Consider the following 17,796-nt stretch of genomic DNA (forward strand, 5'->3'; position numbering starts at 1 on the left):
TGATGAGTGATAAGGCCAGGTTGGTGGTCAGCTTAAAGCAGGAGCATGAGCTTGGGACCAAAGGATATAGCTCTTTTTCTTGTCCGAAACCAGTTAACCCAATACAATTTGCTGAAAGGGAGGAAAGAAAGATGGCAGGTAAGAAAGAAAAAAATAAAGGAAGGTTGATTCATTATTTGAAAATGACGGGCTAAATATACTTAAGCTTGGCACATTGCATGTTTCCCAGCTCACCAAATTTGAAAAGTTATTTGCAGGAGTTGAGTGGGTTCTGTTATGTCCTGGTTTGTATTTTTATTGACAAGGATTGCAGATGTCCACTATATTATACCTAGATTATTACAGTGTAGCCATCATCTCATATTCCGTCATTATTCTGTAATCCTATGATATTTATGTCCATGTATAATGAATATTTAATAATGATTAGGTATTATGCCAAAGTGCCTTTGGAAGTTGTACAGGGATAGCTGAATTTTAAACAATTCCCACATCATAACATAGATAAATCATTGTTGCACATATTGAAGAGGACCGCCTGGGTATTTGCTTTTATTTTTAATATCACATGCACAACAAGAAGTATTCCAAAGATCACCATTCACATTTCTTTCTTGATTCAGCCATCAGCTTTCTTTCATTTATACAAATATGATAAAAGGCATGAAATCTAAACAAGATACAGAAAAGCTTTTCTCCTTGTCCTAATTTTGTTTCCATTAGCTTAATCAGAACCATTGCTAATTTTAAGAGATAGATAGTTAATGAAATGAATGTCTGTTGTTAAGGTTAATTGTATTACGTTATCTCTTTATTGATTAAAAGTAAGGATGTACTTAAACATGTTGGCTACTTATCAGATCAACAGACTAGTTCCCAGTATTTAGTTCCCAGTATTTGAAGCAATGTGTATTAAAGTGATTTTCAGAATAATTATGTCATTATTTTTCACAGCTTTTTCTAGATAAGTGTACATGAAGAACAGCATTTTGCATTGACTTCTGTTTGGATAAATTGATTTTATTCATCTGTGATCCTGGCAAAAGAAATATATACAGTATTAGAAAGTATTGTATGTGATACAATAAACAATGTTAAAAGCCAAATAATTATCTGCATATACAAAAAACTTTCACCTTGTCTTTCCTAAGCTTCATTATAAAATAAGCTCCTCCTCCCTCGATAAATTACTGGATAAATAAATAAATGTTATTAATAATATTCAACCACCAAAATGTGTAAATTTTGACACAAACTATTGAAGTGTGTTAATTAATTTATGTACAAAAACTAGATCCAGTAAATAGTGAAATTTAGAAGATACAATCCTTACCCATTGCACCTGAATTCATGGAGCAAGATACTGGGGGAGAAAATAAAAATATTCAAGTCAAGAGTTGTTTGCTTTAATCTTCCTAATAAAGACATCATACATGAATCCTGATAATTCTCAATCAGTGGGCAGAATCTTCCAGTCCTAGATGCAGTGAGTCTGGAAGTAGGATGGCAACTTTCTGATCAGCCAATCAGAACCCAGCAACCTTGTCACTTCCAATGGAGTTACATACTAGGTTGGAAGGCCCAAGCCAACTGAGGCAGGTAAGTAGCCAATTAATGATCACTTAAAAGGGCTGCTTTTGTTATAAATTCTGTATCTTACAATTTTATTCTCCATAACCACCTGATGAAGGAGCAGCGCTCCAAAAGCTAGTGCTTCCATATAAACCTGTTAGACTATAACCTGGTGTTGTGTGATTTCTAACTTTGGGCTACAATTATCTCCATTCCAGACAGGGAGAGAGATAGTGAGGCTACTATGTGGTACATCGGTGTGGGCAGACTGTCCAGTGAGGGGTGATCCCTCCAGCTCCACTAACCTGTGCACAATCAAGACATGCAGCAGTGCAGGGGTACTGACAGCAAAGCCCCATGACACCCCATTCTAAGAAATCACATCCCTACCTCCCCCAAAGCCAACAACACATCCCTCTTCATTGTGTTGCTCCTGCACCATGGGCTGGGAGACAAGGGAGTATTTTACCCACAGCAGCAATGGCCTCCTTCACAGCACTGTTGAATGATAGACCAGCCAGTCTGTAAATGACTGGCAGCTCCAGAAGGGTAAGACCTCCTCGACTGGAATGCATATCCTAGTCAAAAGCCGATTGACCGTCAATAATCTGTTTGACTACTGGAAAATCTGGTGGCCTTAGATGGTTCTGAACTCTCCTGCTTTCAGACTTTGTCTGAAAATGGGAGGATTCCACCTCATGAGACAGAAACTGAAAACAATTTCAACTGGCTTTAAATTTCAAGTCATAAAATTATATTACCTGAATACATTTTCATTGGACAAAATGTGACTATTGATCCATCTGTGGAAACGGGAGAGACAGTGACCATGTAAATGTCCCCACAGTAAACCCCAGTTATGTCACAGTATGTCTCCCACAGCACCGTAGAGCAGGTGAAGTTTGCATTGTTGCTGGTAACATTTACGATGTAGTTCACAGAACCTGCAGTTGCATGCCAGTAAACTCTTAATGCGTTGCTCCCTAACCTGTAAAGTTTAATTGCAGAAGGGCAGCAGCCACCTGTTAGAAAATATAAATGAAACTACGTAAACACATTGATCTTCTAAACAATTAACTATATGTAACTGCTGCTTACATTTGACATTAAGTTAGCTGGTTTTATGAACAACTAAATACAAAGGGTCTAAGAATCCACTAAATTGGAGTAAAACCAGAAAATTAACTCAAAAATTCTTAGAGATATTTGAAGGTTAATTATTGCAAATCAGTAAAGTTAACATGTTAGCTTTCACCCAAAATTTAAAATCTGCTAAAGAAACCCAGGTTTGATTCCAGCCTTTGGTGATTGTTTGTGTGGAGTTTGCACATTCTTCTTGGGTCTGTGTGGGTTCTCTCTGAATGCTCCAGTTTCCTCCTACAGTCCAAAGATGTGCAAGTTAGATGGATTAGCCATGGGAAATGCAGGGTTACAGGTCTAGGGTTGGTGAGTGGGTCTGGGTGGGATGCTCTTCATAGGATCAGTGTGGACTCAATGGGCCGAATGGCCTGTTTCCACGCTGTAGGAATTCTATGATCTATGGTTTCTAAATTAATCATAAATAAATGATACAGTGCCAACCTCTTGAAATAACCTAATCCACACTAACCCGATTTGTCTGACAAGCCAAAGTCTAGTGAATAATGTGCTATACTTGCAGTGCCTTGTCACATTGAAACACTACATAAAAAGAACATTTTTAAGTGTAATAACTATTGTTCTGCAGACAGGTGGTATCACCAGGTAAAGAATGGTCAATCTGAATTCCTATAAGTCTCCTTGGAAATCCCATGTGATTATGTTTTATCAATTGCTAAATAACAAAGTGTAGAATAACTAGTTAAATTGTAAGCTGACAATCTGTGACTTAATCTCCACAGATCCACTATTCACAATTTAGTGCTACTTAGTGTTAAAATTAAATCGTGCCCATAATTGTGAAAACTTTGTACATTTGCTTTAAATGTACTTCGTTGTAAAGCATAACAGAATCAATGCAATTACTTGAACAGACTATTAGTTTTGAATTAAAAATAGTGAGAATTAATTTTCCCTCAGAGAAATATTCAAACAACTTGCTCATGATGGCACAAGTTGACCAGTTGACACATGCCAGGAAGCTTGGTAAGTTTGAATGGCTCAGCCTTATTTGCAGCAGGGCTGGGGCACACAGTCCCAAACTGAGTGTTGCAGGGCAGGAGGCAGTTTCTGAGCTGACACGATATCGGGCAGTTGGTCTTCAAGGTGAAGGAATTTTGGGTCCTGAGGGCAACAGCTGATCTGGGGAAATTAAGGGGGTGGGATTTAGTTAGTTGCAGTGTTCTTCAGCTCAACATGATTTTGTGGCATGGGAGAAGTACGCATCCTTGGAATCCCAGAAAAGTAGGTGGTGCTGACCTTCTGGTCTTCTGCCATGGCCTTGCCCACTGAGGCTAGTTGGAGTGGAAGTGCACACTCTACATTCCAATCAGATCAGGCCAGGAATGGTAATCCAAATACTTTTGTCATCATAATAGCCTGACATTCAATTTGAATGGGCCTATCATTTGAATGTGAGGAAACAAAATAAACAGAAACTGTGGACGCTGGAAATCTGAAACAAAACTAGAGATGGTTGGATAAACTCAACAGGTCTGGCAGCCTGTGTGGAGAGAAAACTGCATCAACATTTTGGGTACAGCAACACTTCTTCTGAACAGATTGTAGCTTGGAAATGTTTGGTCGATACAGGAGAGGAACCAGTAGACAGTAAGTGGGAGATGGTGGGAAGCAGTAAATGATAGGTGGAGATAAATTTGAGGCTTAATCTGGCAGCTCAGCAAAAGATCAATGATAACCGTGGTTGCAGTGGTTGAGGGAGGGATCTGTAAGTCACTGCCACTACCTATGGGAATGAACTGCTCTGCTTTTGCGGAGTGTAAGAGGGGAAATTTAGCTCATGATATCAGGGTTAGAAACACAATTTTTAAAAGCTGCAAACAAAACTACTTGATGACACCCGATGTTAAGTATAACTGCTTGATAAATGACTTATATTTATATTGAGAATAATGTTTGACAACAACAGAAGAATTTAATTTATATAAATGGAACCACTCTACTCTTTACTTACTGGATGAATATCCTTTGTAATTGCATACTGATGTCAGTCCAGTTTCACTAATGGCACTTAAAGACACTGTATAATTGGTGCTGCAAGTTATACATCCAAGCAGGCAATGGTTTTCTCCAGTGTGGCATTTAGCCTGTCCTTTAGATGATTCCAAGACTGTAGTATATGACTGTGCTCCAATTGCTTCAGTCCAGCTAACGTTGGTCATTGACTGTGTAATCTGTGTGACTGAGAAGCTATCTGGGCAGCAGGGCACTAGGGAAGAAAACAAAGAGTTTACTATTAAATATGTAACTTTCTATTTCTTACAAATTTTCTTTCCAGTAATTCTTGCAAAAAAGCAAAATGATAAGGTTAAAAGAAAAATCATCATAAAAGTTAGATCTTACATTGAGATTACAGTTTTCAGCTTTGATATATTTGGATCCAGATTTATTTTAAATTATTATGGAAATGATAGCAAAAGTAGAGGATTACCAGTATACATATTAGTGCCAAAATCATACCAGCAACAGGAGTACTAAAATGCATGCATGCATAAACCCATCAAAATAATGTTGGGAAAATGTAATTGTTCAAGGTAATACTCAGATTAAAACAAATGAGCACATTTGAATTGTAAGAAATACTAGGCAGTACTTTGAGCTCAAAGTTTATCTGATTCCTTGGAACGTACATTATGTTTTAAAACCAATTTGAAACCAATTTTCCTCTGCCACAGGTACCAGTTCCTGCTCCCTCACCCTCCACTCCCATAACATCCCACCGCCTCCCCTATCTCTTCCCTTTTACAAGGGTAGACACATTGCTTGGTTATTGTTCCACTGAACTGAAGTGTCAGTCACACTCTAATATTTCACTTAAACAAACTTATTTACATATGCGCTTTAAGAGAATATTTCACTTGAATCTGGGAGCATCTAACAGTCTTGTCCTCATCGATATCCATTTACTACATAGGAAGAGTCTGTTAGAAAATGATTAGAATTATTAAGTACCTTTAATAATCTCAGGATTTCCAAAACGCTATTCAGCTAATTAGATACTTTTGAATTGCTGTTAAGAAGGGAAAGTCAGCAAATGAAATATTTACAACGATACGTAAACTATCAATTACATGGTTTAAGTGAACTCTGGAAGGGCATTGGGAAACTTCCTTACTGTTTTTCAGTTATCCCCTAGGATGACGGCTCATGTACAAATCTGAAAGTGGAATTTGAACCCTACTTATTCAGAGGGAACAATATTGTCTGCTTTTCTGCCATCCTATCACAGGAGTGTTGAGGCCAACCACAGCAAACTACCTTCTGAGATCAACTGAGATTAACTCAGTACAGACACAGGCTGTGGAGGTGAGAATCACCAAATCTATGTGGTTCAATAACTTTGTGAGTCAATTAAGCAGATGGGATATCAGCAATTATTTTGCCGTAGCGTCTGAGACCAATTGAGTGGAATATGTTTTGTACAGAATAAATGTTCTAAGCAAATGGCTATGCCTTTACCAGTTTCTAATGGTAGACTGTAACTGGGTAAGCTCTTCCCTTCTGGAGTTGTGGCCACTGCACTGACAGAGAAGATAGCTCCACATGGGAGATCATTGATTTCACAAGAAGATCCTGAGCTGTTGCAGGATCTGACCCCAGCTTTTCCAAAAGCAAAAACCTTGTACACAGCATCATGATTATTTTGTTGCCATGTCACATTAATGGTCGATGGACTCACTTTTGTAATATTTAGAATGCTGGGACTGCATGGCCCTGTAGGGAGAAAAATAACAATGTCAATCTCTCAGATTTTCAAGTAAATTTCACAATAATGTTTTGCTTCAATCATTACAAATTAAGTTAACAATATAATAAGTTGATATTTCTTAATACCACTGTATATCTAAAGGAAAAAAAACATGATTATCTTTATTCTAATTCAGCAGTTATTTTCATTTTAATCATATATAAAGCATTGTGTGAAACAACATCATAGAAATTAAATTCTATTTATCATTGAATTCTTCCACTATCAACATCCTGAGGGTTACCATTGACTAGAAACTCAACAGGACTTGCCAGATAAAGGCAATGGCTACAACAGCAAGTCAGAGGCTAGGGATATTCACCTCATGACTCCTCAAAGCCTGTCCACTATCTACAAGTCACAAATCAGGAGTGTGATGGAATACTCCACACTTGCCTGAAGGTGTGCAGTCACAACACACTCAAGAAGCTTGACATCATCCAGGGCAAAGAAGCCACATTCACTCCCTCCACCACCTACACTCAGTAGCAGCAATGCACACTATCTATAAGATGCACTGCAGAAATTTGCCAAAGACCTTCAGGCAGTAGCCATGACCACTACCATCTAGAAGGAGAAAGGGAGCTGATACATGGGAACACCACCACCTGCAAGTCCCGCTCCAAGCCCCTCACTGTCCTGACTTGGAAATGTCTTGCTGTTCCTTCACTACCACTGAGTCAAAATCCTGGAATTCCTTCCCTAACTTCTAGCACATGGACTACAGAGGTTCAAAAAGACAGCTCCCCTTCTCAAGGGATGGGCCATAAATGCTGGCCGAACCAGTGATGCCCATGTCGTAAAAGATAATTTTCAAAAATGTGCTTACATTTAATTTGTTTATTAGAGTCCAGCGAAATATTTGATGTAATGACGCATCCACAAGCCATTTGTCACTTTACCTGTGATAATTGATCTTTTCTGACATGAAAAGTTGAACCCCCTGATATCACTGTAAGAATATATAGTAATATTGTAGATTGTGTTGCATTTCAATCCTGATAATGTACACAGTGTGGACGTGTCATTGCAGAATACCACTGAACTCGCATCTTGGGCTTTGGTTTCATACATTTCAGCTCCACGAACTGGATTCCACTTCATCTCAATAGTATCACTTGAGACAAACACAGCTTTAACATGAGTTGGACAACAAGGTGCTAGGACATGAAGAATAAACATTTTTATAGCAAAAGTATCAGAAACAAATTTTCCAAAATCGAAATCATGTTTGCAGGTACAGAACATTAACTGGTAGAGTATGACAACAGAATTGGTCATTTGATTCAAACGGTTTATGCCGCACAAGGTACTTCACTTACATCAACTCACTTCATCAATATACCTCCCCTTCTATTCCTAACTCCTTCATGTATTTAACTATCTTCTGCTTAATATAATATTTTATTTTGATGATAAGATATTTGATACAGTATTAAATGATGATGAAAACCACATGTGATAAGAAAAGCAAGGATATCTATAGATAGTGCAGAGGTAGATGCTAACTGCCATGCAGGAGGAAAAATGATCACCAATCTTACTGGTAGAAAACTTGCTTTAGGTCAAGGGGTAAGTTGTTTCTATGTCACTGTCAGAGTGCAGACCCTGAACTTTTGTTCTGGTTCAATTCACCACCATTGGGTCAAAATAATATCACAGCAGTCAACCCAGCCAGAAGTCAGATAGGTTTGGATACAATTCAGAAACTAGAGGAACAGTGATGTTCTTCCCTAGAGAGATAAGTCCTTGCTTACAGTTTTTGAGGCCACTTCCTTTAAACCACCACTTAACACAGTCATAGAGTCATACAGCAAGGAAATAGACTCTTCAATCCAACTCAACCACGTTGACCAGATATCCCAATCTGATCTAGTTCCATTTGTCAGTGTTTGGGCCCATATCTCTCTAAACCCTTCCTATTTATATACCCATCTGGATACCTTTTAAATGTTGTAAATGTACTTGCCTCCACCACTTCCTCTGGAAGCTGTTTCCATTCACACACTACCCCCTTTGTGAAACAGTTACTCTTCAGGTCCTTTCTAAATTTTGCCCACTCACCTTAAAACTAGGCCCTCTAATTTTTGATTCCCCCATCCTAGGAAAAAGACCATGGCCATTCACTCTATCCATGTCCCAAACCTGGATACAAGAACAATGTGATTCCCAGTACAAATGGGACAGGCTTTGAGAGGGGAAGGGTGTCAGATATTTTGCAAGCTTACAGACAAGGTTAATATGTCAGGATCTGAGACAGAGAGGCAGCAAGATGATGATTCCCATCACTCAGCATTACAGGTGGAAGCTCGTGCACAGATTGTAAAGTCTGAATTCATGGAGTATTAAAACAATGTTGGACGATTCATTTAACGTGTGCTTGTGGATGAATCTGCGGGAGAAAAACCCACCAAAGAAGGCAGTTCTGAGATTTAAAATTTTCAGGCCAAGAAAGGGAAAGAACAGATGTGGATCCTTGATAACTAAGTCAGCTTGAACTGGATCCAGGGAGATTAAATGTTTACTGACAGTCTAGTACAAACTCTAACTCTGAAGTGTAGTTTTCAATAATGTAAAAGGAAAAGAATGTTCTGTTGTGTGGATTAAGTAACAAATGGCCTATAAATATAGTGATTAGATGAGGGTGTTCTTAGTCATTTGTTACATTCTTAAAATATGAGCTCTTATTGTGTTTAGGTATCATCTTTTAGGTATTAACTGGAAGTTTGAATTTCTTTTTAAACATTATTGTTCTCTACAGAGAATGCAACAGTTGGAATTGTAAGATTACAAGAATTGATTAATTTGTCTAGTTAAAATTAACTATCAATATAATACTTGCCTGTTGTGTAATTTAAAACATTTCCTGGAGGACTCTGCCCAACTTTATTGTATGAAAAAACACTGATAAAGTAAATGAATCCACATTCGGACTGGAAGGAACAGCTTGTTAAGGAGGTGTTGCACATAACCTCAAGGCCATCATCTCTTTTCACAAACGCCGTGTAGTAATCAGTCAGGTGGGATGGGGACCAGGATACTGTCAGATTACCAGAGTCGATCTCCCAAATTGTAATGTCACTTGGACTACAAGGTACTATTTGAAAAAAAAGGAAGTGGTTTTAAAAAGAAACCAAACAATACATACTGTTTTCATCACTGTGTGTACCATGTGTGGAAAGCTCCCAGCTTGGAGCAACTGCAGGCTATAGAAGGACTGTAATGTTTATCTTTTAACTTTACTTCTTTATTTTCTTTATTCTATGAAGAACTGTAAAGTTGAACTTTTAGTTTTACTCTTTATTTCTCTATTTTCAGACCTAATCTATTTTAGTACCTAAGATTTGTAATTAGGTGCTTTGAACTTAAGGTGGTGCCGTGTGTGGTGACATTGTACACTTTTCATTGTACTTCTGTACTTTTGCATTTGGGTACTTGTGACAATAAAACCTAATCCTAATTCTAACTCAAATACATGTATTTCCCTTGGACAATAACTTATTTCATTCAAAATACAAATGAGGATTTTCTTCTTTTTTATCCATTGGTAGGAACTTCAGAGACAAGCAATTAAAACTGAATGGCTTCAACTCTCACTCTGTCACTGATCTCAGATTTACTAAGTAGATGGGATGTCCAGCAAACACAAGCAGGAGCCTCATGCATAAACTCTAATTTGGATCCTAAATTGTGAATAGGACCCTGAAATTATTGTAACTGCACAGAATTGCTTAGTGCGCCTTCCTTGTGGTAACAATCCTCATATTGCAAGGACACCAGCCTTAACTATCATTCTTACTTTGGTTATCTTCATGGACCACAATTGTAAAATCTCAGTGAGATTATTCATGGGAAAAAAGGGAAAATTGTATTCTCATTTTCCATGTGCACTTGTGAGATTCATCTTGTGAGATTGTTAATTTAAGATTTTTTTAAACAAAAGTAGCCAAAGGTTTGTTTAATATTATTGTTGAATTTGCCTGAGCAGGACATTTACACCCTCTATGTGGAATGCTTGCTAATGAGTCAACCAAATGTACCACTGACCTCAGCTATGGTGGTTTGGAATGGAAGAATTCAATAAACTTCTTTCAAAATATTCTGGTCATAATTGTGTTTGCTTCTGTACACTGTATAAGGTGGGACAGAATCAGCTCAATTGGTGTGAATGTATTAAAGACAAAAGTATCCTTAATTTTACTCATGCAGAAGGTTTGAGAGTGCTCACTGAAAGCCCAAGTTTTTGCATATCAAGCAAATGTTCCAAAACTCCTGAATCATTATAATATGACACATTTGCATCCAAGGATCAACATTTACGAGATGATTCTGGCCATAATCTTAATTGCTATCTTTTTGATAGTAGCAATAGTTCTGAAGTGACTACTTTAGTTGGAGATCCAGTTTCACAACAGTTTCACTGGGACACTCATCCCCAGGGATTTGTCAGTTCAGCTCCTTCACATTTTTTATTTGTTGAAAAATCCATGAGGATGATATTCCAGCCCCACTAATTCAGGAAGCCAACTGAGCAGGTGCAAAGCTGAATAGGAAATGAAAACAGGTTAAATTCTTTACTACATTCTTTGTTTTTCTTTATAAGTCAAGAGGAAGTAAATCTTTAATTTTGAATAGCATAAATGTGATAGTTTTATGAGTAGCTAGTACGATAAATTCTTAGAAGTTAAATGTCAAACAGACTGTAGCTCAAAATATGGAAGAAAAGGATTGAATGGCATGAAAAAAAGTTAATTGGTAAATGGCTAGTAGCTTGCTATTACTTAGCGCTGGTACTTACTGCTCATAAACTCTGTAGGTTTTGCAGCATCAGATGGGCCAGCATCATTAAAGGCTACTACAGTGACATTGTACTGTATACCACACGGGACTGGAGAAATGATGCAGGATGTGGATCGTGATGTACAGTTCTGGACTACATTCCGAGATTTTTCAATGGGTATAGCAAGGTAATTTGTTGAGCCTTCTGAGGCATTCCATGTAACAAAAACACCCAGAGTTGTGCTCAAGGAATCTGTGGTAAGAACTGCCCTCACAGATTGTGGAGCTTGGGGTCCTGAAATATAGAAAACATTCAAATTACATCATGATCTCTGAAGCCTGTTAACAATAACAGTGAAATATTTTGTTGTATCTTTGGACTCTCTTTCTAAATTGTTTGGCATCTGTCGTCAGATTATTCATATTTTAAACTGCGTTAGATTAGCACAAACAAATTTACCAATGTCTTCATTGTTTAATTAACATGATCACCACCAAAACATGTTGATAAAAATTAGCAGCATTTTCCTTAAAGAATTACTTGTTCCACTTACCACAAAGATTTATTGGGGTACCACATCCAAAATGCAAGCTGGTCAAAATGATCTGAACACAGTTAAGATATGAAATGTTAACTCCAGTTTGCTCTCCACAGATGCTGCCTGACCTACTAAGTATTTCCAATATTTTTCTGTTTCTACATTGGAGGTGTCCATAAGACTGGAAATAAGAAGGGGAGCGGGTTTGGAGGATTTGAAGACAAGAATGAGAATTTCAAAATTGAGGCATTGCACCAGGAGCAAATGTAGGCGAGAGAGAGGACTGCAGATGCTGGAGTTTATAGTTGAGAATGTGGTGCTGGCAAAGCACAGCAGGTCAGGCAGCATCTGTGGAGCAGGAGAATCGACGTTTCAGGCAAAAGCCCTTCATCAGGAATCCTGATGAAGGGCTTTTGCCTGAAACATCAATTCTCCTGCTCATCGGATGCTGCCTGACCTCCTGTACTTTTTCAGCACCACACTCTCAACAGGAGCAAATGTAGGTCATGGGTGAACAGGGGTAAATGCAAGCAAGGAGACAGGCATCAGAATGTTTGACGGCCTCAAGTTCGCAGTGAGAAAATGTGGGCAGTTAGCCAGGAATTAATTGGAATAGTCATATCCTGAGATAACAAATATATGAATGAAGGTTACAGCAGCAGATAAACTGAGTCGAGGCAAAATTGGACAATGTTCCTCACCTAGAAATAGGCAGACTTAGTGATGGTGTGGATATGTGCTCAAAATCTTATCTATGAGTCAAATATGAGACCAAGATTGCAAACAGTTTGATTTAGTCTCACACTATTACTATGGAGTTGATAATTAGAGACCAAGGTTTGGAAAAGGGAGTGAAGAAAATTGCTTCAAACTTCCCAATATTTTGTATAAGGAAACTTCCTCCCATCCACATGTCAGCAAAACAAAAACTTTGCAACAGAGAAGGAGTCAAGACCTAGCTATACATGTGAATACTAACACTGGGCATTTTGATGACATCATTCAGAGCAGCTTATAGATGAGAAATAATTATTGTAGAAATCCTTGATCTCTGGACAATAAGGTATTATGTCGTGTTTATTTTTAACTAGAAATGCTTATGACTTACTTGTTATTTGTTCCTTTATCTTATCATCACCAGGAATACCATTGGCATCCAACGCATGTGCTTTTATAGTGTACCATGTACCTGGCTCCAGGTCAGTGAATGATACATTGGTGGAGGTTATGGTCTTTTTAATCTTGTTGCCCACTGCATCTGACCTGATGATAATGAAGCTGTATTTCACTGCATGAGACACAGGTTCCAAATTGACAATGATCGTTTTGAAATTTGGTGATGTAGAATGGATGACTGGGGCAGCTAAGACTGTAAACACATAACATTGATGACATTTAAATTAATAGTCAATAGTAAACATCTATCATTACATAACTTGCATATGGTATAACATTATGAAACTGTATACTTATATAACAATGTACAGATATTATTTGTAATCCCCATTGGAGTTTCACATTCAAACTATTTTTGTTCCTTATTACAATATAATACCTGTGGAAAAAAAAATCAACTGAAGTGATTTGGAATGTAACTTAGCTAGGGCCCCATTTTAACTCTGTGGCATGAATTGGTGTTGAATGCATTAACATTGGGGCCTCGTGTCAATTTTTTCATATTGTTAAAGAGAAGACCTCAGTTTCATAAGATCAATTCCAATTTACATATTGTATAAATACATAGGAGAAGTTTACGTACTCCATTTTACCAGAATCCCTTGAATCAGCAATTTAGGTACATGTTTTCACATTTCCCCATACTGAAGGCTGTTTGAATATACCTGTTCTTGTTTCTACAGGCAATGATGGCTGACTGTTTCCTCCAGCGTTAGAAGATTGTACAGAGATGGTATATAAAGTATATGGCTGCAACCCTGTCAGGGTCCCAGATGAATCATTCACAACAGTTTCAATGACTGAACTGCCAGATTTTGCTTTCAAGACATAGCCAGTGGCTTTGGGAACAGCGGACCAATTCACAGTAATACTACTGCTAGTCTTTGAATAAGCCTTTATATTTAAAGGAATATCGGGAGCTGAAAAACAAAATCACAGTTAATACAAAATGGCTCTCCTCAGTATGTAGTGGTACTTTCAGTGTATTTGGATCAATTGAATCAAATGGTTTATATAAAAACTGAAAGAACTGCGGATGCTGTAAATCAGAAACAAAAAGAGATGTTCTGATGATGGGTCACCAGACCCAAAACATTAACTCTGATTTCTTTACACTGATACTGATAGACCTGCTGAGCTTTTCCAGCAACTTCTGTTTTTGTTACAAATTATATATACAATTTCATTTTTCAATAATAACCTTCCTCAATTTAATTGACTACTTTTGCAATAATTTGTTGATATCTGCAGTGCTCTGCCATCCTGCCAGTAATTATATCACCAGTAACTATTGAAATGCAGCAAAAGAAAATTAATTTGTCGCTTATAGTTTGCTCAGCTGAATGCTGAGAAGTTCTCAATATTTACTATACATAGTTTTCTGATATTGAGCTCCCAGCAACAAATCTAAGCAACTGAAATTGCACATTGGAAATCTTACTATTCATTGCCCACTATTTTCTGACTATTTGGTCTGAAAATCTTGCACAGTGTACAGCCAATTTTCTGGTAGGCATGAGAAGGCATGCAATTTAATCTTCATGTCTGAAAAGGCAAGTCAATTTAGCTTATCTAGTTAAATTAGTTGGTTTGGATGGCTGGTTTGCAATGCAGAATGATGTCAATAATGTGGGTCCAATTCCTGTATGGCTGAGATTACCATGTGACACTAACTCAACCTCTCTCCTTGCCCCAGGTGTGGTGACCCTCAGGATGAACTACCAACTCTCTCGCTCTCTAATAGGAAAGCATCCCTATGGTCTGGGGACTTTACCCTTACATTCTTGTTTGGCAAGGAAGTCAAATGCTATGGGGGTAGATAGGAATTCCAAACAAACTGATTCGCCACAATGGTGGACTAGAGCAACTTCCCCTCCCTCCTATTTAGCTGTTTAGTATTGCATTGTGATAGTTCGCTTTCCATGCGGGAGGTCGACTGGGGGACATGGATTGGCTGCAATCGATCCTAAGGATGTGCCGGAAAGGGTACTTAGGCTGATTAGGGCAAGACTTTCTGAGGGGAGTTTCGTACATACTTAGGGTGTCAGTGCTGCACTTCAGTGCATTTGCATGACGGAACCTGGAGCTGTTTTTAATCAAAGAATACGGTAGAAAGCCCATATTACTGCAACTTTGGGGGTTTCACGTTTAACCTCACATCTGCCCTCCCGTGACGTTTCTGTGCGATTCGTATAAGGCTCTTGACAAACACAAATGCGAAATGTCGATTCGCGGAACTCACTTGTGACTTGCTGTGTTTGATCTTCAGCCAATACATTACCGTTGCCGTCAAGAACCTCTATTTTAACGTTGTACAAAGTTGCGGGTAACAAGGAGGTGATTGTACCAAGAACAAATCGATTGTTGAAAATGACAAACGCTGGCTGCCCCATAACTGCTACGGAGTTTGCAGAAATCCTGTAGGAATGTGCTCCTACATATCTACTCCATCGAGCTGAAATACTCCTGGATGTCACGGTGAAAATCGTCATGGTGAAATCTTCAAAGGAAAAGTAGACAGGTTAATGGTCATATTTATGACATATGTCTCCCGAACGTCTGTCGACAAACATATACATAACAGCGTGTATATGCGCGGGTGTTCCTATGTATATATAATTACATGGGAGACGTATAATGTTTTATGACCCTATGCGTTATTCCTCCATTTCTTTCCCCAGTCTTAAAGTGTTTTTCTTTAAAATGTATTACAACCAAAGGGACATTTCTCGTTTGTGGCAGAGCGATGCATGAAATATAGAAACTTCAAGCGCCAACAACTCCGCTTACCCCTGTTTGCCGAGGACATCTGAAACAAAAAAGAAAATTAAAACATAATCAGGACACTGAGTTCATCTTGTATTAAGTGTTCATTTTTCTTGCACACCAAAGGGATGGTTTACACTCGATAAAAGCAAGTTACTGCGGATGCTAGAATCTGAAACCAAAAGAGAAAATGCTGACAGATGCTGCCAGACCTGCTGAGATTTTCCAGCATTTTCTCCTTTGGATGTTTAGACACGTCGGTGCTGGGGGTAAAAATTAATCTCCAACAGATTAATGTTTGTTTTTTTCCCCCTAACAATCAGTTTTATTCCTGCCACTCAGACAGGTCCGCTATTGTGTAGAACTGGTACAAGCCGGAAGACGCTGCTTCCAAATTTCGCAAGTTTTCACCTTGTCACCGGTCTCAGTATAGGGCATAAATATCACATTTCTATTTAATAGTTCTTGTTTTGAATCTCTCTATTGATTCAGAGCACGAGCCAGGGAGACGCTGACAGGTTTTGAAAGAAGCAGTTGTTCTGTGTTCATTATCTGCCCTTACACTGTCCAGCATCGTTGTCCTCCCATAGTTACTGGGTCAGGCATGCAAGTACATTAAAGTTCATAGCTTCCTATTTAAAATGTTTGTATGCAATCATTAATAGTGGGGTTAATTGAATTTAATCACTTATTACAGAGGCAATGCCAGAGACTGTAGCAATTCGACAGTTGGCGAAGAATCTACATTAATCGAAACTTGAAACGTATCTTCTCGATACGCACTTGTTATCACTCACGTTCACAATGCAGGCTAGCAGCACATAAGTCAATCCTCTGATGTCCATTGTCTGATAGATTTCCGCACCATCAAACCGCAAGATTTATACAAAGGCAACGTTCGGCTTCGCTGCGGAAAAGCAGACTGGAGATGTCACTTTCTATGGGGCTGCCTTACTTCTGGGAATGCCTATAAATCTGGTCTGAGACACCGCCTCTTTTATCCCACCTTGTCCAATGAGAGATTGCAGGCTATTTACCGGATTTTGAAGTCGACTCCCCTCAGGGGCTTTTGCCCGAAACGTCGATTTCGCTGCTCGTTGGATGCTGCCTGAACTGCTGTGCTCTTCCAGCACCACTAATCCAGTATCCCCTCACAGGGACTTGGCGCGCCTGGTTCTGTTGGATCAGATCACGAATCTCTAGAGCCAAGTGATGCTCCTTGCTATGGATAAGGGCTACCTTTGCTCAAGGATCACTCAAGACAATTGTTATTCTTAGCGATAAATCTAAGGATAAACTTTCTGATTCAGAAGTTAGCAATCTTTGGGTGCTGAGCTTCACCAAAATAAACGTAACCCTTTAGAGTTTATCGGGCCTCTGTAGTTAAAGACATTGGTAGCACCAATACTGCAAAACAATGCTCCTCTCGCCTTCCTTATTTTTTTACATCCTCTTGCTAATTCGCTATTAATTACTCTCACTCCATTCCATTTGTATCCTTTCCCCTCCCGTCACCTCTCGAATTTTTTCTTTCTTTCTCCACTTCTGTATTCACCCAGTTCCTTTTTATCTGTAGCTCTTCACTTTGGTTCTTCCTCTGTTTCATCTGTCCTCCCCCTGCAGTAATCTTCCTTCATTCATCTCCCTTTCCTTCATTATTCCCCTCCCCTTCAATTTTGTTTCTCACCTCCCTCACTTTGAATTGTAACTCCAATTTATTTTGTATTCTTATGTGCTCTTTCTCCCTTTTTTGTCTTTTTGTTTCATCAATGATTACTCCATCCCCACATCCTATCTCACCACTTCAGCACTGGAACTGCCACATTAAGAGAATTTTATTTCCTTACCATTCTCTTTACATAGTGAGGCATTGAAGAGAACAGTCTCAGTTCATGGCGCCATTACAATGAATCTATATCCCAGCTAGTGCACCACTGAATTTTACCCTGTAAGCATATATCATGATCATGCCCATAACGGGAAGATGATGGCCTAGTGGTATTACTGCTGGACATTTAATCCAGAGAGCCAGTCAATATTCTGAGGATCCAGGTTTGA

The 17,796-nt window shown here is 38.6% G+C and overlaps 1 protein-coding gene across 1 annotated transcript; it reads right to left on the bottom strand.

The window, feature by feature from the left end:
* Positions 1–544: 544 nt before the first annotated feature.
* On the bottom strand, positions 545–16,648 carry LOC140479731 (fibronectin type III domain-containing protein 7-like). The gene is made up of 14 exons (XM_072573803.1): positions 16,536–16,648; positions 15,763–15,781; positions 15,215–15,472; positions 13,638–13,892; positions 12,905–13,165; positions 11,277–11,552; positions 9,321–9,575; positions 7,381–7,638; positions 6,190–6,444; positions 4,685–4,939; positions 2,334–2,594; positions 1,334–1,363; positions 1,137–1,190; positions 545–1,036 (listed from the first exon to the last, which is right to left on the bottom strand). The coding sequence occupies exons 1-13, from the start codon at positions 16,581–16,583 to the stop codon at positions 1,147–1,149; spliced, it is 2,475 nt and encodes an 824-aa protein (XP_072429904.1). The 5' UTR covers positions 16,584–16,648; the 3' UTR covers positions 545–1,036; positions 1,137–1,146.
* Positions 16,649–17,796: the final 1,148 nt, after the last annotated feature.

Source organism: Chiloscyllium punctatum, chromosome 7 (genome assembly GCF_047496795.1).
Source record: "Chiloscyllium punctatum isolate Juve2018m chromosome 7, sChiPun1.3, whole genome shotgun sequence".
In the NCBI taxonomy this organism is placed as follows: domain Eukaryota; kingdom Metazoa; phylum Chordata; class Chondrichthyes; order Orectolobiformes; family Hemiscylliidae; genus Chiloscyllium; species Chiloscyllium punctatum.